At 47.5% G+C, this 26,558-nt stretch overlaps 2 protein-coding genes across 2 annotated transcripts in view; both read right to left on the bottom strand.

Moving 5' to 3' along the window:
• The window catches only part of xpo4 (exportin 4), a 32,705-nt gene extending 22,602 nt beyond the window's left edge, over nt 1-10,103 (bottom strand). Inside the window, exons 1-7 of the mRNA XM_030344048.1 lie at nt 10,053-10,103; nt 8,698-8,862; nt 6,760-6,865; nt 6,199-6,340; nt 5,722-5,860; nt 4,942-5,058; nt 4,056-4,209 (exon numbers count right to left, since the gene is read on the bottom strand). Of these exons, the coding sequence (XP_030199908.1) occupies nt 4,056-4,209; nt 4,942-5,058; nt 5,722-5,860; nt 6,199-6,340; nt 6,760-6,865; nt 8,698-8,862; nt 10,053-10,103 (874 nt within the window). The remainder of the gene's footprint in view (nt 1-4,055; nt 4,210-4,941; nt 5,059-5,721; nt 5,861-6,198; nt 6,341-6,759; nt 6,866-8,697; nt 8,863-10,052) is intronic.
• Nucleotides 9,304-26,362, bottom strand: lats2 (large tumor suppressor kinase 2). The gene is made up of 9 exons (XM_030343451.1): nt 26,127-26,362; nt 23,061-23,933; nt 17,664-17,796; nt 15,927-17,392; nt 14,936-15,163; nt 14,250-14,604; nt 13,792-13,974; nt 13,401-13,507; nt 9,304-12,800 (listed from the first exon to the last, which is right to left on the bottom strand). The coding sequence occupies exons 2-9, from the start codon at nt 23,406-23,408 to the stop codon at nt 12,186-12,188; spliced, it is 3,435 nt and encodes a 1,144-aa protein (XP_030199311.1). The 5' UTR covers nt 23,409-23,933; nt 26,127-26,362; the 3' UTR covers nt 9,304-12,185.
• Nucleotides 26,363-26,558: the final 196 nt, after the last annotated feature.

The following is a 26,558-nucleotide window of genomic DNA, read 5'->3' as shown; positions in this document are numbered from 1 at the left end:
CCCCTGATTTAACAGAGGATATTTCCATTGGCTACGTTACACTAACCTTTATTATAACTACATCATATTGTGTTCCAGATTCTCTCATAAATAGAGATATTCCTTGGAATTGCTTCAACATCTGTAAGTCCCAGGAATTCTCTAATGAACAGAGATATTCCTTGGACTTGCCTCAACATCTGTAATCAACTTATAGCTAGAATGACCTTCTGATTGTCATTCTAACCTCACAGCTGTACACATGCTGCGCATGCTCACTGACCCAGAGACGGAGACACTTCTAAATACAATCGAACAGTCGGGAATTGAGCGTTTTATCTTAAGTCAGAAGTGAATGCCGAGGCTGTATTCCAATCCAGTTAAAAGACTCCCTCCTACACTTACCCTTGCAACTTCAAAATCAAAATGATCAAACTGCCAATAACAAAGCTACAATCTGCACCCAGAATTCAAACGCAGCGCATCTCAGTCTAAATCATTGAGCATGCGCCGTGGCGTTATGCACAGGATCTCAACTTGTGGATCAGTTTTGTTTGTGGGCACTGTTTGGGAGACCCACATAGCCAGGACAGATCATAGGAGCTTACTTGTGTTGGACAAAACAAAGACAGAGCTTTGGGAGCTGCTAAACACCAATTTGGAATAGAATGGAAGACAATGGCTCTCGCTGACAACTCCAGCATTCGCATACACCGCGAGAGGTGTACAAAAATCATGGCTGGTTTATTTCTTGACATAGACATGTCAACAATTTAACTGGGGTCCTAGTTAACCAGCCAAAAACCTTTACATTAAATGAATGAAGCACCTACTAACGTTTGGCGAAGTCAAACTATTGAGGATTTGTGTTACCCACTAATCACCCTCTGTGTGAGTGTGTATACTCTTAGTCGGTGTGTGCACACGTGTGTATGTGTGCATGCCAGCAGGATGAGTAATAGATGTGAGTGATTAAAACATGTGTGTGTGGTCTCCATTTGAAAGCCTTCACCTGCTGCCATCCCAACACACACACACACACACACACACTTTTTCCACTGGAACCACAAACCACGCAAACAGAAACGCTTGGTGAGGTTCCCTTACTCCGAGAAATGGGAGCAAGCTTTCCCGTTTGCAATTGTGTTTCTTCTAAACACCAACATATCTTTCATTACATTCCGACCGCCCAACAGATACAGGAGGGTTAGCAATTGAACACACACACACACACACACACACACACACACAAACACACACCTTTGACTCGTCTCATCTTAATACACAACTTGTCTCACAGACGCACACGTCTTAGTTTAAAAAAGCTCTGTTGGGCTTGTTAATCCAGCACCTCGTCTGCAGAAGCAGGACCAGCCGAAATGTCTCCCTCACCCCCCCCCCCCCCCCACCCCTCCCTCATCCGAACGGCGTCGCCGCGGAGACCGTCGCCATTCAGAGGAGCGTGGAGAGGTTTAAACCAGATATCCTGACTTAAGTCCCGCCAGCAGCATGGCCATGTGGAAAAACAACCCAGGAATGCTTGGGTGCGCGCACGCACACACACACACACACACACACACACACACACACACACACACACACACACACACACACACGCACACAGACAGACACACACACCCGCACACTGTCCTACTGTTCATATTCTATTTGTGTGTATGCAGCAATTGCCACCGGTGAGCGGTCCTCTGAATGAATTACCGCCAGGCTACAGTCGCTATGCCGGGTCGCGCTCCCTTTAAGCAAACTGCCAAAGCCCGCCTGACAGCGCCCGGCCTCAACAACAAGCCCCCGTCTGGAGCGCCGTCGCTATCGGGGCACGGGGGTGCTAAAGCCCTCTTCTATACCGATGGGCTTAAGTTTAGGGTCACTGGTGGGCAAGGCATCTCGACCACCAGCGTGTTTCACGTGCCATCTTGTCAGTTTCTTTTTAATCCATATGCCGTGACAACATTGTATTTCTGATTGCTATAGTTACCCTGCACTCTTCCCAGATGTTGTCTTTGCAACTAGGTTATGCAGCAGTGTAACCTTTCATTTGAGCTACTCCGACTTTGATTGCATGCTAGAGATGAGTGTGTCCGTCCAAAAAGGACTAAATGTGAATGAGGAATCTTCGATCTTGTCCCTCTACTGGGACTCCACGGTGAGGGACCACGGTGCTCACATAAAGAGCTGGACCAGAGCATTCCCCCGGCCACAGAGACCACCACACGTCCCCCGCCGCCAAAACCCCCCCTCGCTCCACCACCACCTGCACACTGGGGATAGAAATACCCCGATGTCATCCAAATCTTTAACGATCTCTGCTTTCCCTCGGCTCTAAAAATAAAAGCCTTTTCAAACAAAGCAGTGTCTGCCTCGGACTAAACAACCCCGAGGAGATGAGGTGACAATTGGACCAAGTTATGCCAGAAGGGGCCTCTCTTGGGATAGCTTGGGTGTCTGCCAACTTGTATCAAAAGTGGTGAACCCAGTCTCCCATTTCAAAAAAAGGTTTATTGGAAGGGATGGGGGGGGTCCAGAGTAACCATGACAACACAGAATTACATACACCCGCGCTGAGCAGGTGCCGAGGCTCCTACAGGTCCCTGCCCCCCAACTCTCTCTGGCCTTCAGACCACCTGACACTCGCAGACCCCGCCATGACCTCCGCACCCCACACACCGCCTGTCGCCCCTTCTTGACCCCTAGATTAAGAACCGGAGTGCGACCCCCGCCCCCACTGACCCCAGAACTTGACCCCTTGCGCCCCACTTTGACCGCCACCCATACTGCCCGGCCTGACTCTCGCTCCATCCCCCGTTCAGCCCCTCGATCCTCCCCCACCTCCCCCTCTGCAGCCTGGCCCCCAGCTCAAGGGGGGGGAAACACCGCCGGACAAACGCTCGGGGATCAGGGAGCGTGCCTGGTGGGGGGGGGGGGGGGGAGATGCCCGCATGCCTGGGGGCTGATGGGGTTAAAAGGACTATGAAGAGGCCGCGGAGTGAGAGAATGAGAGTGTGTGCGTGTCTGTGTGTGTGTCTGGCACACGCTTGCATGTCTTCACACACACGCGGGCATGCTGGGACAGCAGCAGTCCTCCCCGAGGTCCTCATCAATCTGTCCCCCTTTCAGCGACCACCAAGCGCACACTAGACACGCCATTATATACATACACAATCATTATAGCCACTCAATACCTCAATACACATATTATAGATACACAAACACACACACGGAAGAACCACGGCAACTGTGTATTCACGCATAATGTAGCAACACACACACACACACACACACACACACACACACACACACACACACACACACACACACACACACACACACACACACACACACACACACACACACACAGTGGAGGAGGCTTATTAAGGTGCGGATGCGGGGCGCGGGTGTAGGAATGATATCGGAATGGACACGGAGACACCTCTTTGAAAATGATCCATGACCTGTCAAGACACACGCCCTGGACATGCCAAGACACATAGTGTAGCTCACGGCACGCACACAAAGACAGACACAGACACACACACACACACACAGAGAGAGAAGATTAAAGCCACAATGAGCCTGTCTGCGGACCTCACACACACACTGTTGAGTGAGGGGGCAGTGCCAGGGAGTTAATCCGCTGAGGAGGGACGATAGATCCTCCTCCAGATTCCACAAACACATGCTAGCATCACAGATACAGGCGCCGGCCAATCGTATGCACACACACACACACACATACCCAAACCCAGTCACACATGCACACGCAAGCACAAGACCCCAAACATACACCGACCTAAATACAAACACGAGTGGCAAAACTATGATGTAGTTATAATGGACACGTTCCTAAAATGACACACGAAGACCCCAGGACAACCACACACATTGCTGAGTACTAAGATTTCATCACGATCAAGGCACCAGCATTGATTTTTACCAACTGAAAACGACACACATGGGAATAAATAACACACACCAAAATAAAATAGGTCTTAGTGTGACTCTGAATGGCCAGACTCCTCAGCCAATCAGAAGACATGGCTTGGGAACAGAAAGGATATGATTGGGCGGCAGGAAGTTCCAGCTGAGCACCTGGTTGGCCAGGGCCAGGTATTTCTGGAAGACGGAGGACATCTGGGCGTTGAGGTTGTCCTGTCGACTGAACTCTTGCAGAACCTCCACGGTCAGCATGAAGATCTGCTTCAGGTCCTCTTCCTGGGGGCAGAGGTCAAAGGTTGGGCAGTCAGGTGTGGCCAGAGCATAGCTTAGCAGAGAAGCTAACATAGCATATCACCTCGATGACTCAGTAATACGTTTTTCATGCACACTAGATTGCAACCTTGTTCCGGCTATTGTTTTTTTTCTAACTGCCACGTTACCACCAAAGTCCGGTTGAGTCACGCATTTTTTACTGTAACACCTTGGTAACACAGTCCAGTGTTTCCCACACACACATGACGAGACTATGGCGCCCCGCCATAGTCTAATTTCGGCCGCCATAGTCTCTGCGTGCACATGAATTATTATTATAATTTTTTTTTTTTTTTTTGCTCAGACGAAGTTCGTGTCGCTCTCATTGGGAAAAAAAAATCGCCACATACCACACCCCCCCCCCCCCCCATAGTCTCCAAAATTTCTGTGGGAAACACTGCACAGTCCTTATTGAATGTTTCTGCGCGGTTCAATTAATCAGGCCCAGGGTTATTATTAGGGGTCCAGGGACACAATGTGAGACCCCAACTCGTCATGAAGGGCCCCTTACTCATTATCCGGGGCCCAGGGTCATTGTGAGGAGCTCAAAGTGGTATTGAGGGGCCAAGGGTCGGCTTTATGGTCCCTCGGTCATTATTGGAGGAGCACGTATCGCTTAGAAGGGGTTCTACATGGTTTTGAGGGGGCCTTATTGGTTATGAGGGGGCCATCGCCATTAGGAGTGGTGTCGTCTACCTGGAAGACTCTCTTGCAGCTGCCGTGGAACTCCATGCTAAGCCCGATACTGCTGGTCTTACTGGAGCTGGAGAACTCCCCCAGTAAGGCCATGAGGATGGAGCAGGCCAGTGTCTGCTGCAGGGGGGAGCAATACAAGCATGTCAGAAATATACCCCTACACTAAACATAATATACATCTAAAGATATACATAGCTAGACATGACGCATGCATATGTACCTCGTTATATAAGAAACACCCGATCAATCATTCATACATCCCACATGTCTTAGAAATGTTAAGACACACAATATAATTTTTTTGACACACAATATGACTTTTTTATGCAACATTAACATAAATCCTTTGAGGAAGGAGGGATACACGTTCTGCCCCGTCTTATACTCCTCTGGTAAACACATCAGAGACCAAAGACGTTTCACTGACTTTAGCCATAGATTGTATGAAGGTTTTAGTACAGCTTCCCACATAGCTGCCGCTCTGCTGCCCTCTAGTTGCGGGGAATTTGACAATACTGGATATGAAGAACGCTTGGAACGCCTGATCTCTGCATGAATAGAATATATTTTAAATTGCTTTTTAAATTAAAGCCTCGGTTTTCTTTTTAATTAGTGATTTGGGGTCCTGCTCTCTGCGCAAAAAACACACTCAAAACAAAAATAATCTTTGGGGCTGCAGCTTTCCTAAGAACATACATTATTGAGTGGTAGTACAGCAGTAGTTGTAGTACTGCAGTAGTAGTAGTAGTAGTAGTAGTAGTAGTAGAAGTGAGTACTTACTATGGTGGGGTTTCCGGAGGTGATGAGCTGGCCCACCTCTTGAAAGATACTCTTACAGTTGATGGATTTATCCAGAGAGCCTCTCTTCACGATGACGGCCACCGCAAGCAACACCTGCTCTCTCACATACTTCTGGAGACTGTCGCACGCCCCAGTGGGAAGGGGCGAGAGACAGAGAGTGAGAGAGAAAAAGAGCCGGGAGTAAAAGGATGTAGAGAGCGAGAGAAAGTGAGGCCGAGATGAAAAGAGAGAAAGGAGAGAACGGAGAAAGGAGAAAGAGATGTGGATCATATGATTAGTAAATGGACCATAAAAAGCAAGTAGAGTGTGACCACTAAAAACGCATTTACACTTTCAGGCATGCGTAACAGGGGTGGTTATCGAACAAGCAACCCTTCGAATGGCTCACAACTAAAGCACCCTTCTCCAAAACACACAGACACGCGGCGGAGGGGGGAGGGGGGGGGGGGGTCGCACTTGGGTCTCTGCAGGACGTAGGTGAGCAGGAAGGTCCGAAGGGACTCGATGCTGCTCTTCTCCAGCAGCACCCACTCCCGGACCACCGCCTCCATCACAGCCGTAGCTGCCTGGAAGAGAACGTAGTCCACCTTACTGGTCTCTGGAAGGGGGGGGGGGGGGGGGGGCAAGAGCAGAAGCAGGAGCAAGGTTAGGAGGAGGAGGAGGGGGAGGAGCATAAGGAGAACAGCAAACCGGGGGAGGAGACTGAGATTGAGACAAGAGAGATACACAGGGAGGAGGGGGGAGTTCTTATACAATTAATGGCGATTAATTGACAACCCAAATCAAAATGTCTACACGTTCCTGCAATATCATAGTCTTAGTCAAGTGCTTTTTCACTGCATAGACATTATTCGATTGCTATTACATCGTTAAAAATTCACATTTTAACAAATTCTTTAGACTTATTTGACTTATAAGTGCCTCTGCTCAGAGTACAACTGAATGGATGGATGATAAAAACATGGGTTGTATTCATAAGGATCAGTGCGTGAGCAGACGGGAGAGTGTGTTTCGTACCGAGGATGTGTTTGCAGACGGCGAAAGGAGACTTGGACTTCCTGAAGGACAGGAAGATGTGTTCTGCATGCTGCCGCTGCTCTGGACTCACCATGGAGGGGGGGGCCTGGAGGACGGATAACACTCATTCATTTGTTATTATTAGCAACTTGCTAAGCTTCGGTGCTCATGAGGCCTATTTAACTGATGGAGAAAGAGAAATAGCGTAAGTGAGAGGGATTTACTAGGGTGAATTTCTCACTCTTATCGTGACCACTACCTCACTGTTTGTCCACTGTTACGGTCTTTATTATGTTGTGTTGTCTGATTGTTTTATTATTTATACACAGAAGAGACTTGAAGGTAGGTAGAAACACGTGTGATGATGGCAACATGCAAAAGATAGAGCGAGAGCGCAAAAAAAGACTTCTTATGGACCCTATTGGTCCGTACATATTCAACCTTTCAATAATCCGTTACTGTAAACCACTGCAGAGTATATACCCGGCACACAATGGCAAGAGAAGTGCAACATACTCTGTAATCTATAAATTGAGCCAATATCACTATACATGTAATATAGTAGCTTGTGGAAGTATTGTAATAGTAATAGTATAATGTAGTATACATGAAATATTACATTATAATATTATAATACTTCCACAAACGACTATATAAAACACTGGCATTTCTGATATTGCATTATATAGTCAACTGTAAACTGAAAGACCATATTGAGACCAAAATGAATACAAAACAAAAGTAGTAACAACAGAACTTGGATTAAAGCACAGAATAAAGTTCCATCATCATATCATATTAAACTGTAATGATCAACATATCATCAGTCACTCACAGTGCAATACATTAAAGATTTCTTTATACTCAACTGGGTATGTTAGCCATTAGCCAATAAAATGGTTCCCGTGGCAATAACACGAGATAATAAAATGTTATTGGTGTTTTGAATGGCATGTTTACTCTCTGGCAAGACGCCATTAGGTAAAGAACACTCCCATCCAATCAAAATATCTCTGTCTCTCACTACAAAAGCTGGCATAACAAACCCGATGAGCAAGCCATGATTTATCAAGTTCACTAGTATCAACACAACCTGCAGCTAGACTGAGTGAACTATACACACAATGCTAGTGTCCACATGACACTAGTTGGAAAACACATCACAATGTTTTTCGTCATCAGGGTTGAAACTTAAAACTCTGGTTTGAGTACTAAATGCATGGGATCTATTTTCTATCGTCTTTTCTATCAATTTCACTGAACACAAACTACAAGTTGAGCAGCATGATTGTATAATGTAAAGATATGTGCCGTATTAGTATTATGTACAGTAATTTACTCATGGCATGGCTTTGTGAAAGGGGAGGCAGGTAGTGGGTTACACCACAACTGCATTGAACTGACTTACAGATATGAACGTTGTTGGTTGATTATTAAGGTCTATGATAATAACATATAAGTAACGATGTCTAAATGTAGTCTGGGGTGTGCGTTACACCGACAGCAGAGAGTGGGAAACCCACTCGGATCCTGGTGGAAAGTGAGGGATCCCCGGGATCAATAAAGTAATCGGAACCACTCAACAGCGTGCATACAGACATGAAGAATCCCTATGTCCACGCTATCACTACACTCGGTACAACCTTAGTGGCCAAGTTTCGCAATAGTGAAGACACATTTGTGCTTAATATGAAGTGTCGGCACACCTGTCGACCTTCTGAAAGTTTCTTGCTGGGTGTTAATGATAAAAGAGAGGCGATAACTGTGTTTTTGGGGGGGATGGAGAGTGAGGCACTGCGCCACGCATCCCTATCCCCTTCCTCTAAATGTGTGTCTCTGGGCTTTTTCTGGCTCACTCGTCGCATCGAAATTCACTCTAAAAACAAAGCCCAATACATGTTGAGTATCTTGGGTTAGAAACAAGGGTTGTTTTCTCACCATTAAAACTTTGGCAGCGCTTTCCAGCTGTGTGATGACTTCTGGTGGACCGGGGGCCGCCATGATGCTCGCTCTGTGCTCAGTGACGCGCCCTGCGCTGCATTGTGGGATGACGCGCCACCCCGCCAATCCACCATGTGGATCGGATGGATGGTCCCAGAGTCCCTTTCAAAGTAGTATTTTATATTTCATTATATTTCAGCTTTTAATACACCTCTGAATCGTATTAGTGGTTTTTCTACTTCTTTCTACTTGTATTTTAGATTTAAAAACATATTTTACCCTTATATTTTATCATTACTTTAATATTGTATATTTCACTTTTTAATGAACCTCTTGATATTACTAGTATTTCTATGCGAATACCGGATGTATGGAGAGGGATAAAAAAAATTCACACGAAAATGTAAAAAGTATGCATAAAATAAAGTTCTGCAAAGGTATTTGTAGGTCAAGGTATTGCCTCCCCCCAAAAAAAATTTTATCTAAGCCTTAGATAATACGTCGACCTCTTTCCAACAAAATTGTTTGTTCACAAAATAAGCTGAATTTTAAAATAAACAAATATCTAGACGTTTTGGGGCAAAAGCAAGAAATGACAACAAGTCAAAGTTGGTTAATTTAATTTATACATATATTTTACACATTGAGACAGTGAAAGCTTTTTTTTTTTTTTTTTTTTACAAATCCTCGATTAATACATATAAATGTAAAAAAGAGATAGTTGACCAAATCACATCATCGATAATACTGCGTAGACACGTTAACATTAGCACAGGCGAATTTAAAACCCCAAAAAACGCGAAGATACAAAAAATATGTATATCTGTATAAATATAAACTCAGGGAGAAACAAATTGTATGATACACGAAGAAGAACAACACAATGTGAAGCTGGACACACCTCGCTAACATTCAGATTGATTTGAGTCAAAGATTGTCGGTCGTCATTCTCCAACTTTGAGAGAACTAAAACATCACCAAAACATTTCCAATCGCTCAGGTTCTCAGGTAACCTCTGTGATAGGTCGAGGCAGTGAGTGGGCGGAGCTAGTGAGGAGGGCAACAGGCAACCCTCTAGCCCTTAAGGATGCCCTTTGAGCAAGGCACTCCGTGCCACCTCCAACTCTTCCCCGCTGGAGCAGACTATATGTAACAGCCCTCAGCCTGAATACTACCGTGAATATCTGCTTTCAACGGATAAATACATGTTTTGAAATAGGATGGTGGTGTATGTTGGTTCTGCCCAACATAGAAGGCACATTAGAAATGATAAAACAAATAACCAAAACAGGAAAATAATAAAATACCTTTCAGTACACTGCCAGGCGAAACAAACAACACTCTGGATTAACCATCTTCCTGCCATTAAGTTCAACCATCCACGCCATCGGAGGGGTTTCCATGGTTACAGAATACTGTTGGAAACACTGGGTTTGAGTTGTTACGGGCTGATTGTCAGGAGGCAACAGAGATGTTTGGGGTGGTTGTGAACAACATGGCACGACGTGGTCTTTTCTATTTGAAACACACTGGGAGTGATTCTGCATTAATGTCCCCAATAATTCCTCTCCTTTTCCAATTCACCGGCCTTGTTATGCAAGGGCATGGTCACTATATATTTGGTTGTGTCCAAGAGATAGGAAGTGAATATTTGTTTGCGTTAATCTAAGTTGTTTATGGAAACATCCCCGTCAGACATCTTTCTGCTGCCATTTCTAACGATTCAATCTTCCATCTCATCTCTCCATCCATCCATCCATCCATCTAGCCATCCCCCATCATCCGTACTCCTGGCTCCGCCCCCTGTGGCCAGGACCCGCCAGATCGCAGGGGGGGGAGGTTTCAACCCACCACAGATGTTCTTAACAAACTCACCTCAACAGACAACTAGAAAAACACATGGTTTCACCCGCCCTGAATCACACCCCACACCCAGCGCACATAAACTAACCCTCTTCACTCACAAATAAAAAAATACATTGGTATAAATGTAATAATGATAACAATTATAATATTGTAAATAACATTTTAACCATAATAATAAGCAGCATGGTGAACATTGTAACTGAAAGGAAAACAATAATATTTATATAAACTAATATATTTGTACATAACGCGCTCAGTACTTGACGTTAAGGAGGATATTAAGTGAAAAGTATAGATCAGGTTTTTTCTGTATTGCACATAGTTATACATCTCACATGTTGCTTTTAAGACCGCCTCCTCAATTCCTGTCACATGACCTCCCTCAATGCCATGGAGACCTGTGAACTTATAGTGTGTGTATGTTTTGATTGATCGACGCATATTTTTACATAATACTGTGTATGTATGTATGTATGTATGTATGTATGCATGCATGTATGTATGTATGTATGTATGTATGTATGTATGTATGTATGTATGTATGTATGTATGTATGTATGTATGTATGTATGTATGTATGTATGTATGTGTATGTGTGTATGTGTATGTGTGTATGTGGGTGTGTGTGTATGTGTGTGTGTGTGCGGTTGTTTTCCTGGCAGAAGAAGCATTGTCAGGACTTGGTCACAGGATCCACTGAGTTAAGTTGGTTCATCATAAGGTAGACTCTGAGGAAAGTAACGTAGTGTAACAGTCTTTGTCTTCTTAGCCGAGCCTCAGAAGCGTAAACAAACGGCCCAAACTGTCACCACGTGGAGGGAACCGACCTGTTTTTAAGCTTCAGCATCAAACACTTTTTGGCTTTTTTAACCGTCTACGATTTTTCTCTTTCTAACTCTGGATAATATTGACCTTGGAAATGAACAACTGTCATGAAAGCATTTAAGGAACGAGGCAAGTTGTACCTGTTCACTCTCACCACACGGCAATGTCCAGTTGGTTCTACTGTGACGAAGCGTGAGAGAAATGCCAATCTGAAATGATCCGTTGACGAACCTCCCCACACTTTTATAACATTCATGACCCGCAACAACTCTCCCCTCTCTCCCATACCTGTTCACACCCTCTGTATTTAAAAAAAAAAGAGCCCCAAAAACACAAATGTGTGTGCTTGTGAAACACAATCGTTTGTTTTTGTAGCTTATGTTGCGTTCTCATGGAAACCTTGGTGGTCTAGTTTCCCAGCATGCAAAGTGTTCATCCATTTGAGTCCAGGATTAAATCTGGCAGGGCAGGAAACTCCAGTCCGTCGCTTTCCTGTGTGGGAAAACCGGGGGTAGGGGAGAAGGAGGACACATCTGTCCCTCCATTTCTGCACCTTTTCCCCCCATCGGTCAAAACTACATAGAGTTAACCCTTGACCTCAAGTCACTCAAAGCAACACACTTTGTGTTTTTAAAACACAACGATTCATGTCTCCTGCATGTCTGTGCACTTACACATACAGATAGGAACTCACGCACGCACACGCCTCGAGGAAATGCTTTGGCAGAGGACCAAGGTACCCATCGATTATAAGAGACGCCCACCAAACCGGGCAGCCAATCAAAGGCTGGCCTCTACACATACACCGGCTCACAACCCTCCCCTTCCTCCTCCTCATCGTCATCCTCATCATCGTCCTCCTCGTCGTCGTCGTCGTCCTCATCGTCGTCATCGTCGTCATCCTCCTCCTCCCCCCCCTCCTCCTCCTCGTGTTCCCCCCTCTCTTCCGGGCCCGTGCGATTGGCCGGCCGCTCGCTGGGCGGGGCCTGGGCGGCCTCGGGGGGCTTGGGGTAGCGGAAGGGGCATCCATTGTCGTCGAAGAAGCGGCGGAAGGTGAACTCGTAGAAGGCGTGCTCGGGGTGCTTCCCGTGCGGCAGGCAGAGCGCCTCCCACGCCCGGGCGCTGTCGCCGCTGTCGCTCCACGCGCCCGGCCCGCCCTCCTCCTCCACCGGGTCGAAGTTGGAGGTGTCCATGGGGTGGGAGATCTTGGGCCGGTAGGGCGCCGGCTGCTGCCGCAGGTTGGCGGAGAAGTCCGTCTGGTGGAAGAAGGGGTGGGCTTTGATCTCGCCGGCGCCGTTCCCGCCCAGGCGCTCCTCCGCCGAGCAGCAGAGGCGGGCGATGATGTCCACCGACTCGGGGTTGAGCTTGACCTGCGGGGGCACCTGCAGCGTGCTCTCCCAGTTGATCACCTGAAGGGGGAGGGGGGGGGGCGCACAGGGCAGGTGAGTGTTACACCGGGCGCAGAGGCACAGCAGGGCGCCCGTGCTGAGCGCCGGTGGCGCCGGTGACACATCAGATCGTCACCATGGCAATGCGGTCGCCTATGATTTGTGGTCTTCGTGATCAAATGCATTTGTGTGGCCCTCGACCACAGTTCTGCCCCGGTGAACAAGAGCTATACACAGGCATTTTCTCCAAGCTCAAACCTAACCCGTAGCTTGAGCCTCCCCCTAAACCCAGCCTTAATGCTCTCCAAATAGGAAGGGAAAAACCTCAAAAAGAAATGCTGAGAAAAATCACTGCTCACCAAATCTGGTAGAGCGTGATTACAATACAATACGTCAAGATTATTTACACTATGTCAAGAAAAGACTGTAGTACATGCCATTATGATTACATTACACGTTATCAAGATTAGACTACATCACATGACATAAAGATTACATTACTCTATACCAGCTTTAGACAATTTGACACCACATCCAGATTACATCAAACTATATCTAGATTAGAATACATCACATGACATTAAGAGTACATTTTATAGGATGATGTGGTGTTTGACTGACCTTGATTTGGGTCTCTGTGGGGGTGGGGGCGAGGAACGGCGGCTGGCCCACCAGCATCTCAAACAGGATGACGCCCACACTCCACCAGTCACACAGCTGGGTGTAACCTGCGCACACACACACACACACACACACACACACACACACACACACACACACACACACACACACACACACACACACACACACACACACACACACACACATTATTATAATAATAACAATAATACTACAGGCAGTAATAATAATGCAGAAGAACTGCAGAAATAATGCAGTAAAACAGTAAAAATATAACAGGTATACAGCTCTAATAATCCAGGAATCCCAAAGTCCCACTACAGGAGCAGTAATGGGAGGTATGTTTCTGTATGAACGCCCCCCCGCCACCCACCTTTGCGCAGCAGGACCTCCGGTGCGATGTAGTTGGGCGTGCCCACCAACGAGTGGGCGAGACAACGCTGGTGTTGCCGTGTCGACCGCTGCTCCAGGGTCATGAGGCGGTCGCCACAGCGACAGTTGGACACATCGTCCCAGAAGTCACTGGGCTCCATGCTGTCCTGCCGCACGTGACTCCCTGGGGAACCACAGGGCACCATGATAGAGACATTAAGGTATGTATGAAGATGTTTAGATGGTGTTTTCAATGAAAATCATTAGACTGGGCAGATAATGAAGGGTTTGAATACCAAAATTCTCAATACAATGCTAATCAATGCGATGCAATCAACAGTAACTCTGGGTAATGCCAATGGGGTCAGTTGTGCCATTCCCTCTCAGGCCAGCCTAAGGGAGCCCTCCACCCTCTCAGACCTCCTCTCTCACTCAGGACCACGCCCAGGGCCAGCTCACCCTTCTGGTAGTACTTGGAGTTGTGTGTCCAGCGGAAGCCCGTGCACAGGCCGAAGTCGGTGAGCTTGATGTGTCCATCCAGGTCGATGAGGATGTTGTCGGGCTTGATGTCGCGGTGGATGAAGCCCATCTTGTGCACGCTCTCGATGGCCAGCGTCAGCTCCGCCACGTAGAAGCGCGCCAGGGTCTCAGGGAAGACGCCCATGCGGATGAGCAGGCTCATCATGTCCCCCCCGGGGATGTAGTCCATGACGAAGTACAGGCTGTCCCGGTCCTGGAAGGAGTAGTACAGACGCACCACCCACTCGTTGTCCGCCTCCGCCAGGATGTCCCGCTCCGCCTTCACGTGCGCGACCTGCCGACCCCAGCGCACGTTTCAATCAGCTGGTGGTTTTACCTCTTAGTGCTACAATCTCTTAACTCAAGAGCTGAAGTGTCTCGTATTACAATGGAAAACAATTTGTTTTGTATTTAGTGTCTTATTACCATTAGCAGTTCATCACAAATCACATAATCTAATACATCTACAGCTTTTAAGTCAACATCCTGACAGCATATCTAGAGACCCCAACTGGGGTCCCGACCCACAGGTTGGGAACCACTGCGTTAACACACACACACACACACACACACACACACACAACCACATCCATTAATGCATGCTGGGTCTAGGCCATGCGTGCTACCTGGTTCCGGTTGAGCACGTCCTTCTTGCGCAGGGTCTTCATGGCGTATAGGGCGCTGGTGTCCACCTTGCGAGTCAGACACACCTCCCCGAACGCACCGATGCCCAGTGTCTTGATCTTCACAAACATCGACTTGTCCATCTTGGCTCGCCGGAGACGGTTGTAGTTGGACTCCTTCTGGTTCAGCATCTTCCTCATCTGCTCCTGCTCAGCCTCTGATAGGCCGGCCTGCCAACACAGAGGAAGGGGGGGGGGGGGGGGGGGAAACCATAGGTACACTTAGGAATAACGATTCTCTAGTTTCCAGAAATGGTTCCCAAAACCACAACTGTTGAAATAATTAACACAACGTTAAAAAAGTTTGTGAACAAGTTCAACCCACTGACCACTAGGCTGTACTACAGTTCTGTTGTAGCGTTTTAAAGCGCTTTGTGGTAGTATTATATCTGTCTCGGAAACATTGGGATTTGGCTTATGACAGTACGATTTTAATACATGACAAATATCAAAACCAAAATATTCTTGAAAGAGACCGCTTAAAAATACTGATTTCAACATAAGCCATAATTGAAATACCAGACGTGTTTTAAATGCTCAACATGTTGCTAATCTCTGACCTGACCTGAGCCTGTCAACCTCACATAGTTACGAGTTTAAAGGAGTTCTCTGTCCATTGAGGGCTAAATCTTTCGAAACAGATCTCTGTTTGAACTGCCTCAGCAGGGCAGTCGACAGACTAATGATTTAGCGCAAGATCAGGCAAATATGAACCTGGGGAACTCACACAGGTCGTAGTTCAAACCTTCAGGGAATGTTCTCTCGGCATTCATTACCTTGTTTAACCTCCATTAGTCTGTGAGTAGTGGGGTATGTTACGTGTAGCTAGCATGCAGTACATACCTTTCACATGCAGTGTGCAGTAGGGACCGTGATACATTAAGTAAGTATGTGTTATGTATTTATCTCGTAAGTAGTTGGGATGCACTCTGACCTTGGACATCTCCTGCTCCAGCTGCAGGCGTCGGTTCAGCTTCTGCTGGTAGGTCTTCATCACGTTCTCGATGTGTTGCTCCATGTAGAACTTGAAGGCGAAGGGAGAGTAGCTCTTGATGCGGGACTCCCTCTTCTCCTCGTCGCGGCCGTTCTTCCTCACCGGCACCGGGGACGTCTGGATCTGCTTCTTGTCCTTGAGCGCCTTCTCCGCCTTCCCCGCCTTGGCCTTCTCCTTGCCGTGACTCTCCTCCGCCTTCCCCCCGCTTCCCCCGCTGCCCGCGCCCCCACCGTGCACGGCCCTGGAGGCGGGGAGCGGCTCCCCGGGGCCACACATCGCCCCCGGCCCGTCCAGGGTCTTGGGGTAGGGGGGAGGCGGGCAGCGGGGGGTGTCCTGGGCCGGCTCCAGGGAGTACGACTCCTCTGGGACGTACCCCAGGGCCTCGCTCCCCTCCGGCCCCTGGGCCACCATCCAGGCGGGGTGGCAGGGCCCCACGGCCGTCTTGGGCTCCGGGCGCAACACGCGGATGCTCTTGACGGGCTGCTGGATGGGCGGCGAGGTGACGGCGGTGATGGTGTTGGGGGGCCCGAGGGAGGGGTCGGTGGGGGGCGGGGCCATGGGGGGCCGGGCGGTGATAGGGCCGGCCGAGCGGCTGTTGAATGAATTGGTCCGGCTCGGGACCCGGACCTCCCCTCTGAAGGGCCCCTGGGACTGGGGCTGCCTGGGAGGCGGGGCCCCCTCGGACCCCCAGTGGTGGTCGTAGAGGTCCAGGTTGAGGCTGGCCCTGGATGGGGTCATCAGGCCCGGGGGGATGTCGGGGAAGTCGGGCCCCAGGACGGAGGGGCCGGCCCCTGGGGAGCGGGACATGATGTGGACCTGGTGGGACGTGGGGCTGGGCTGGCGGGGGTGGGCGTGGGGGGGCAGGTACAGGCCCTTTCCCTGCATGCCCACATAGCCATCGGGCGGGGCCATCTTGTTCTGGAAGGACGCGCTGCGCTTCACGCCGTACCCTCCCTGCTCCATCATGTGGGGCCGGGGGGGGCCGTAGTCGTAGTGGGGGCCCGGCCCGGGGCCCCCTGCTGGCGGCGGCGCGAGCTGCAGCGGCTGGCCGGGGATGTTGTAGCTGATCAGGGGCCCGTGTTGCTCGAGGGCTCCGGGGTACCCCTTCTGGGGGGCCCCAGGAGGGTACAGGCCGCTGCCCGGGGGGTTGGGGCCGGGCATGGCGGAGGGGTAGGAGCCCATGCTGGGGGGCCGCCCCATGGGGCCCTGTGGGGACGGGGGCATCATGTAGTTCATGACGGGCGGGGCTCCCATGTAGGGCCGGGGCAGGTCCCCCTCGGGGCCGTAGGACGCAGGGCCCTCGTACATGGGGGCCCCCATCTGGTGGTAAGGGGGCATGGGCACCACCTCCCCCGACCCCTCCATGGGGGGCCGGTGGTCCATGGAGCTCGGCATTCCCCCTTTACCTGGACGATAATGACATATTGCATTCTTATTATCAGAATAATGTTATCAGAATAATAAAAAATAGGAATACAATCATTGTTAATAATATAATAACAATGTAATAATGAAGTGTTTGAATAAAATATGTCCATGTCCGCACTAGGACTTCAATATTCACAAGATTCAGACCCACACTAAGGGGTGTGTGTGTGTGCGTGTGCGTGTGTGTGTATGTGTGTGTGTGTGTGTGCGCGTGCATGCGTGCGTGCATGCCTGCGTGTGTGTGCGTACCTGGGGAGGTCTGTTTGATGACCCTGACTATCAGCTCTGTGCGAGGGTCCAGGTAGCCCATTTTACTGATGTAGTCCAGCGCGGCCTCAATGTTCCTGCTGCCCGTTTGCTTCAGAGCACGCACCGCCATCTCCTGCACACACAAAGCAACAGTAAAGTGGTTAAATAAATGCACAGTCAAATACTACCAAAACACTTACAATACATGTATGCATATAAATACGTTCAAAAAGTAAAATTGGAACTCCAACAGAGTTCATGGACCAAGTTAAAGTTAAACAATGAAGACTAAAATACACAGGCCCAGCGTGGGTTCATTTACCGCACTGTTTTGCAAACCGTTTTTCTCTCACACACACACACACACACACACGCACACAGCATTGTCAGCTGCACCTGCATCCTCTGAATGTGAGGTCAAGTGCCAGAGATTTCCTATGGACAACACACACACACACACACACCAACCCACGGCTGGGTATGCATACAAGTTGAGTAGTTCTCCCATAACCTTTGACCTCAATCACTTGACACACACGGACACGGACACACACACACACACACACACACACACACACACACACACACACACACACACACACACACACACACACACACACACACACACACACACACACACACACACACACACACGGTTATTATTCAACAATGCCAGTCATTTCAACCAGTTGCGTTCTTAATTTGCAGCAGGCGAATAATAATAAGATATTGTTGTGCTTGAGTTCAGTAACATATTTCCGTGTTTATTTGTGGCTACATAACATTACAACACAATTTTTTACATACATGTACTTTCTAAATCGTATGTAGTTAAAATTAGGGAAAACGATGCTAGGCAATGTAATGTTATGTTTTCATTGTAACCCTGATTAAAATGCAACAGATTTCAGTTAGTTTTATACATTTTGGACAGCGAAAGTGTTAAGTATCAGCGATAACTCTGCATGGACGACAAGGATTCGCTCTACATAGTGATCCACACCTAGATTAGGAAATCCCCCTGGTTGTCACATGAGCTCACTGCCTAGAAATGCAGCAGAATGGCGCCCTCACTGGCCAAACCAAAGCACTACAGCTCACATCACAGCATTCCCAACGGCCACAACCTGATACTACACCCAGTCTGCATCATACCTGAACCTGTTCAGCAGTTTTATTTTCCATAGGAAACTGGTTTAGATGATTCATCTTAGAAAGCTTTCAATTTAAAGTTTTCCGAGAGGGGGGAACTGAGTGCTATTTATAGCACTCAGCACTGTGCTCTCGGATTGGATGGCTTCATTCCACTGGAAGAATATGAGCTTTGCGTCATGTTTGAGCTCAACAGGGAAGAGAAACACTAAAACTGGCAGTGTTAGTGCCCTGGTCTTCCTACTGAGATACACAGGGAATAGAACCCCTAATCCTGCCAGTGTTATTGCCTTTCTCTACCATCTGTTCTACACAGGAAAAATAACCCCAAAACATGTCAAGGTTAGTGTATAGCTCTGACTTCACAGTATTACTGAAACCCCAGCATGGAGTGCGGCCATTTTGGGTCCAGTCAGGCCAGTTTCCACAGCAAGCTAGGCGTTTCCATTTACAGGGAGGAAACAATCAAACACAAGCACAACTTTAAGCACACAGCCGACATGAACACATTCAGCTGTCAGCCCAGAACACACCATGTGTGTGTGCTTGAGTGCGTGTGCGTGTGTGTACAGTTGAAGTATCAGAGGAATTCAGGGAAGGGTTGAAATAGTGGAGACAAGTGACACACCCACACTTCCCTACAAACTTCCTCAGACAGTGTGTGTGTGTGTATGTTGTCGTGTTGGGTGGGGTCAGCGTGGACAGTCTTGGTGGCGCGTTCCAAACCCTGACCCTAGCTACCATGGCGACAGATGTTCCTCTACAACATTCCAACCTCCAAGAAGAAGGAATGCCAACAATTTGGAAATCTGAACACTCTATTATCCCCATCTCTTTATCTCCCTCATCCTACTTGCCCCTCTCTCCCATAAAACATATCTATCTCCCTCAAACCATCTCTCCCCTATCTTTTTTCCCTGATCTCTCCCTCCCTTATTCTCTACCCTCCTCTTTCTCTCCCTTGTCCCATCCCTCAATATCTCACTCTTATGACTTATGGGGCTTCCTTTAGAATAAATCCTCTGTTTAATTCACCTCAGAAAACCTATTCCTCTGAGCTCGTCTCTCTCTCTCTCTCTCTCTCTCTCTCTCTCTCTCTCTCTCTCTCTCTCTCTCTCTCTCTCTCTCTCTCTCTCTCTCTCTCTCTCTCTCTCTCTCTCTCTCTCTCTCTCTCTCTCTCTCTCTCTCTCTCTCTCTCTCTCTCTCTCTCTCTCTCTCTCTCTCTCTCTCTCGGACGCCCAGTGCTCATTAATCAATCCAATCTGGCGTGTGAGATGGAGAATGAAAAAACCGAAATGATGGTTGAGAAATTTAGGTAAAAGACATCTAGAGACACAACAAGAAGACAGAGATAGTATTAAATATAAGAGACAGAGAGAAGGGTATATTACGTATTATTGAAATGGAAGGCGTTAAAATAGAGGGAGAAAGCGAGACAAACAGTGAGTGGTTTTTCTATTCGTTTAGTTTTCACTTTGACCCAGTTTTGAGGTGCATTCCTTTGGACTCTGCAAACCAAAGACATCTGGAGATTCCCTCTCGCTCTCTCTCTCTCTCTCTCTCTCTCACACCCACACAGAGAGAGAGAGAGAGATTGACAGAGACAGAGAGACAGGGTGAGGAACAGGATAGGTCATCTCTCATTTTTTATGATCAACCTATCCGGTCCATCAATCCTCATCTATTGCTCCTTCAAATATCTCTATCCAACCTTCATCCATCCATCTATCCTCCAACCAAACATCCATCTAGTCATGCTTTATCATCCACCCATAACCCCCCAGTATCCATCCAGAGTCCCCATAAACCTCCTCTTTCTCAGCTACAATCTTTATCAACAGTGTTTAATTTATAAGTTTAGCCTAGCCCAGGTAGCAAAATCATAGCCAACTCTTGCATGTTGCACAGAGGAATGCCTTGTCATATGCCCAGCATACCAGGGCCGCACGTGCACTCACATGCACGCACGGTATGCATGTGGGCCTCAGCGTTACATAAACGCCTGCTTGCCCTGGAAGGAAGGCTTGTCCCACTTTGGGCACTGTAGCCTGTAGCCCGCACAGGGCGGCCAGCAAGTCTTCCAAGCTAACCTGGCATACAGAACTTTGGGAAAACGCCAAGAAAATACTCTCTCTCTCTACAACCCTTTCAGAGGGAGAATGAGAGAGCAAGAGAAACAGAGAGGAATCACCCTGATGGTTATCATCAGCTACCATCCAGGAGAGTGCGTGTGTGGGAGGTTGTGTCGGGTGCTGTCTGGCGGGGTTGAAGACAGTCTAATGGGTGCTAACGGGGTATTACGAGGTCATCAGCTTTAAAAGAATACTCTCAGTGACAGCCGATTGGCCCATCACTCAGGGGTGTCATCATTACCAAGTGCTCAGCAAAAGAGAGGCTTAACGCGATTTGTTTAAACCTGGACGACCCCAAAAGTGTACTGAAGACGCTGGATGATAGCAAAACAGACAGGCAGAAGGGCAGCCAGCAGACACATAGATTGACACCAAGGCAGAATGTGGGGCAGATAGAGACAAACTTATAGATAATACATATGCAGACAGACAGTACACAGAAAGACATATTAACGCAGAGTCTGAAGATACAGAGACAGCCACATAGACACAGAAAGCCAGACAGGCCTTACAGACAAACCTTACAGATAGTCAGGACTTACAGAAAGACATTAGAGACCGATGGGTCTTTCAGAACGACAGGGCTTAAAGATAGACAGCAGACTAGCAGGGAGAAAGGCAGAAGACGTTATGTGTGGTGGCAACAGGACACAATCAGAAGGAACTGTCCCACCCTGTTCCTATTCAATGTTCACTTCCTGTTTGTATTGACTGGACATGCCCTCTTGCCCCAGCCAGCCAATCGGAACCTATATCCCGCTCTATCCTTCCCACCATCCACTAAGCCTCACTTAAACTTTGTCAAGGTTGTGTATTTTTTTTATTAAGGTTATAATGCAAGTATCAAATATTATATTATATAATGCATACTTTTATCTGTATATAGCCATTTTGGTTTTGGTTTTACTATGATGCCAATGTAGAGGTTTGATACTTTCTGATGCTAATTCTGTATTCGAAAATAGAAATTCCCATCAATAAACTATCAAAAACAATCTCATTGCAGGTATGTTGACAGAGAGAGCCCGGGGTGTATCTGCAATATTACATCAAGCAATGGTTACTACTTCATACAAGTACAACTGTTGCATATATTGATGTTCATGACAACATGAAGCTCCTGCCGTGATGAGTCACTGTACCAGAGCAGGCTCCAACATAGGAGGAATGGGAGTTGATATCTATCAAACGGTGGCAATGGTGTAAGCACGTCACAGAAGACAATGTGCTACAAGGGTTATGATTGGTAGGGAATGTAACTCCCCACCCCTTCCCACATAATGACATTCAGGCCTCTGTACGATAAGCCATTTATCAGACACTTTTACCAAGAGACATGCAGTGAAACCTGAATACAGACATATATCTTCAACCAGCAGGTATGGGTTAGAGAATCATGGTCGAGGAAGTCTACGAACCAGCCCCCAACCCTACTCTAGTGGAGGGATCCTATCATACTGGACACAGAGCTGTCCACACTTGCTGGAGTAGCAAAACATGCGATATCTCGGTTCTCCCTTTACATGGCCAATATACACATGCACACCGTCGGCTTCAATCCTTGCCCACTGACAGGGCATAACCAGGTTCCTGGTTTCTCTGTTGGCTAAGCTTCCTCTCCGGGAGGAAGTGATGGCCTCCCATCACTGCAACCGACCCGACTATGAGCAACACCAAGGACTAAAGAAAACAACACAAACTCTTGAGGTGTTGGATGGAGCGTCCGGAGCGGTTGGTTGTGCAATCACACGCCGCTGGCCTTGGATTGCATAAGCGCTACGCGACAGATTTGGCAGAGAAGCGGTGTTGTGCAGCGTACACACCTCTGCTCCTTCATTAACACATTCCTGCTACGGCTTACGGAATGGGTGTGTACAGCTCTAGGACCCGCTCAAGCCCTGATAGACTGAGCACAGGTATCCGAAATCAGCCTAACTGGCTTTAGTATTGAAACACGTAGGAGTGTGTTACTTGTGTATCAATTCATAATCGGAACATCGTTGTAGCCCTCCGGTACACCCTTGCACATAAAAGCATTATCATTTACACACACTCACACACATACATGCAGACACACATTCACATACACACACACACACACACGTTGACTCACCTGGTCACAGCCAGCGTTCACCAGGTCCTGCAACATCTGTCGGTTGACATCGCCAGAGCCAGAGGGGGCGGGGCCTGACCCCGACGAGGGCCCAGAGTCGTTGGCGAAGGGCATAAGCGACTTGCGGATCTCTCGCAGTGCATTCTGGTAGTTGTTGAACTTCTGGGGGGGCCGTAGCTGCTGCTGCCTGCTGGCAGTGTCCTTCCCCTGGCCGTCTGACCGTGAGCTGCCCCCGTGCAGTGCCTGGCTCACTAGCTTCGCCGGCTGCTTCAGACCTTCCTTGATCTCCTGCAGTCGCTGCCGCGTGTTGCCCACGTACGGTGCTGCTGGAAACGTCTTGGGCCGCATGGCGCCCCCTACTCGCTGCTTGACGCCGCAGTTGGCCAATCGGTTAGGGACCTCGGCTAGCTAGTTGGTTAGGGGTTATGGCTCGTTGGCTACAGACCACAGCTAGTTGGCTATTTACCTATGGGCGGCAGCTAGTTGGATAGGGTCCGCAACTAGGGACTATGGCAAGTAGAGTAGGGTCCGAGGCGTCTTGGCTTGGGCTGTGGCGAGTTGGCCGGAGGCCGTGAACTGCACTGCCACCTTGTGTCGGTCTGTTAGTGCTTGAGGACCTTGGCTATGTAAGCTTTCTACATTAGAGGGCTACTTTCACTGTTGACTCTTCCCCCTTTCTCCTGGCTGTATCCATGCGTATCTGGAGTTAAACTAGAGTCCTTTTCTCCTCAATCCCCTGCTCCACTGGTGCTGGTCTGGGACTACAGGCTTCCCATGATGCACTGCTCAGGGCTGACGTTCGCAGTGACTCTCAGAGGCTAGAGGGTGGCGTGGAGACTTCGGCAGCCTGGCCACCGGGCTGCCATGCTGGGCCTAAGAGAAGATAGGAAAGCGACACGGTAAGATCAATACAATATTGATAACTGGGTAAATCTTGCGTCAAGGACAAAACCAGCATAGTCATTTGTAACAATTTTCAATTTAGGAGGAAAAATACACGACCCTTTAAATACATTTCTCAAAAGTAAAACGGCCGATTATCACAGCGATAATTGTATCGTACAACAGACAACAGAAGGCCCTCTAACCAGTCAAACTTCAAAGTACAACTACAAAAAAGACCCCCAAGGCGGTCTCTAAATAAAAACATTTCTATTGGCTTTTATTTTGAAGATGAACACAGGCCTCACTGTTTACAGATCAGACACAACCTCAGAGACACACAAGATCATAATATTATGTGCTCCTGCCCTGGAGGGCGCACAGGCTGGGATCCCTTACCTCGTCCATCTCGCCCTCCTCACCTCCTCCTCCTCTGTTACGCCTCCCTCCCCATTTCTCTTACCTCCCTCCCTTACCTCCTCCGCTGCCTCCGCTACCAGAGCATTCCATGGTACAAGTAAACACAAGTGTGTGTGTGTGTGTGTGTGTGTGTGTGTGTGTGTGTGTGTGTGTGTGTGTGTGTGTGTGTGTGTGTGTGTGTGTGTGTGTGTTTGTTTGTTTGTGAACACAAAAGACAATATCTCTCAGACATGACCGTCCCGTGATGAAGTGGGTGATCGTGGTTCAATCCAGTTTATTTTGATAGACTGGATTTTAAAGAGAGATGACCAACATATGCATCCCCAACCAATGCTACTTTCAGCTCATAGACAGCCTCTATAGTGTAGGCACATACAAGATGATATAATCGATTATTATGATATTATTACCCACATATAATAAGGTATACCACTGCCTCTGCATCATGACCTTGAACCAGATATTAGTCGGTAAGGGTACTACTATTCAAATGATTGTTCACTATCCAAGTCCCCAAAAGTTCACCCCCCAGTAACATCATTGCCTATCTAAAGCATTTTCACCCAATCCTGAAATATACTTCTATATATACTAATATACTAGTCCTACGACTAGGACACAGAATCAGTCCAATGCCTAATGGGTTTAATTCCAAAGAATTAAAAAAAATACATAATTTAAGAAGAAACAGAAGTTTAAAGAGTTCAGTATACTTCGCTCTGATTGGATGGACAGAGGATGGCAGGCAAAGGAGGACAGGTTCCACTTAATAAACAGAGATGCTTTTCTGACTTGAACAAATCATTTCGTTCTTTGCGTGACAAATCCTTTTGATTTGCCTCCGAGCAAAGAAATTCAGACTCTGACAAAACAAATAACTAGGTTATAGTATAAGTAACACGCATTCATACATGCATAATGGGACTGATTGTTTCAGAAGTTTTGGAATGCCTTGGGAAATAAAAGGGAATGCGAGGCATCCAACAAAACAGGCTGTTGTAATGCTAGTGGGCTATAAAGATCTGCTGGTCTCTCATCCATCAACAGCAGAGGCCACGGTTCCCTGACTGATCAAGGTAGTATGAATGTGTCTCACCATATCAAAGCCAATATCTATCTGATGGGGAGAGTCAAACCTTCAACGTTATCTAATTGTTCTCAGAATAATATATGCATATATAGGTTAATGTTATTTATCAACGTGCGGCCCAGGGTTATAAGAATGAGCTGAAATGTACATCTAAACATAACAAATGAAAGGGGATTAGCATGTTGAATGTATTCTCAAATTGCGTGCGTTGTTTATTTGTTCCTTATTTGTATGAACTAAATCACATCCAACATATATTTTTTCCTTTCATGTAGCCTATGTCTCAAAACAGTGTTCATAAGCAGGCATGAACGAATCTTAACAGCATGAACTGCAAGCAAGATTCAGTGAATTACTACAAAAAAAACAAATGAGAAGGGAAATAGTTATTACATAACATAGTTGCAGGGGAAACATTTGGTCAGCCGAGAGGAGCACGGACCTGGGCCAAAGATGTATAATAAGGGATTGGGGCCTCCTTAAGTGTGGAAGTATGGGAAGGAGAACCTCCCCGTGGTCCTAAAGAGCTTGTGTTAGGTGGAAAAACCGAACTTAAAAAGAAAAACTCCTTCTTTAACCCAACTTTCAAAAGTGGTTCTTACCTCCTCAAAACAATCGCATGGGGAAATGGCAAGAACCACAATTGGAAAAGAAGAATGTAGATCGTAACTCACCATGTGAAAAAGGCGACCCGAGTAACTTTGATTCGAGGGTAAAATCCCAAAAAAAGACTCCTTCTTCGGAAACTTCGTGTCCTAGTTGTGTTTACTGATCGTGTCGCGCGAATTTGAAGTTATTTGTGTGGGAGGGCCCTGGTAAATACGATAAAACGAGGCTCCATTTTCCTGCCACTGTAGGCAGATTGAGAATGCAGTACAAAGTTGGACTCTTACTGCATAGTTCACATTCCTAAGGTCACGTGACGGACCAATGCACGTCAACAGCGCACATACTGTGGGCGGGGCTTCCCAGCCAATATAATTCAGATTCGGATCCACATTCTGATTCCCGGGAAAATGGATTCTGTTACATTTGCACTGCGCAATATTAAATACTTAGGGAGTGTATAAATAAGTCTGATAAAAAAGAAAAAAAAAATATAGAGA

The sequence above is a fragment of the Gadus morhua genome, chromosome 20 (genome assembly GCF_902167405.1).
Source record: "Gadus morhua chromosome 20, gadMor3.0, whole genome shotgun sequence".
Taxonomy (NCBI): domain Eukaryota; kingdom Metazoa; phylum Chordata; class Actinopteri; order Gadiformes; family Gadidae; genus Gadus; species Gadus morhua.
This window is presented reverse-complemented; position numbering and strand designations above follow the sequence as displayed.

Excerpts from the sequence above, each read along its gene's own strand:
- lats2 (XM_030343451.1), bottom strand. The coding sequence starts at position 23,408 with ATGCGGCCCAAGACGTTTCCAGCAGCACCGTACGTGGGCAACACGCGG. Across the intron at positions 17,393-17,663 it reads CATCAAACAGACCTCCCCAG|GTAAAGGGGGAATGCCGAGC; the intron begins GTACGCACACAC and ends ATTATCGTCCAG. Across the intron at positions 14,605-14,935 it reads ACGTGCTCAACCGGAACCAG|GTCGCGCACGTGAAGGCGGA; the intron begins GTAGCACGCATG and ends TGGGGTCGGCAG.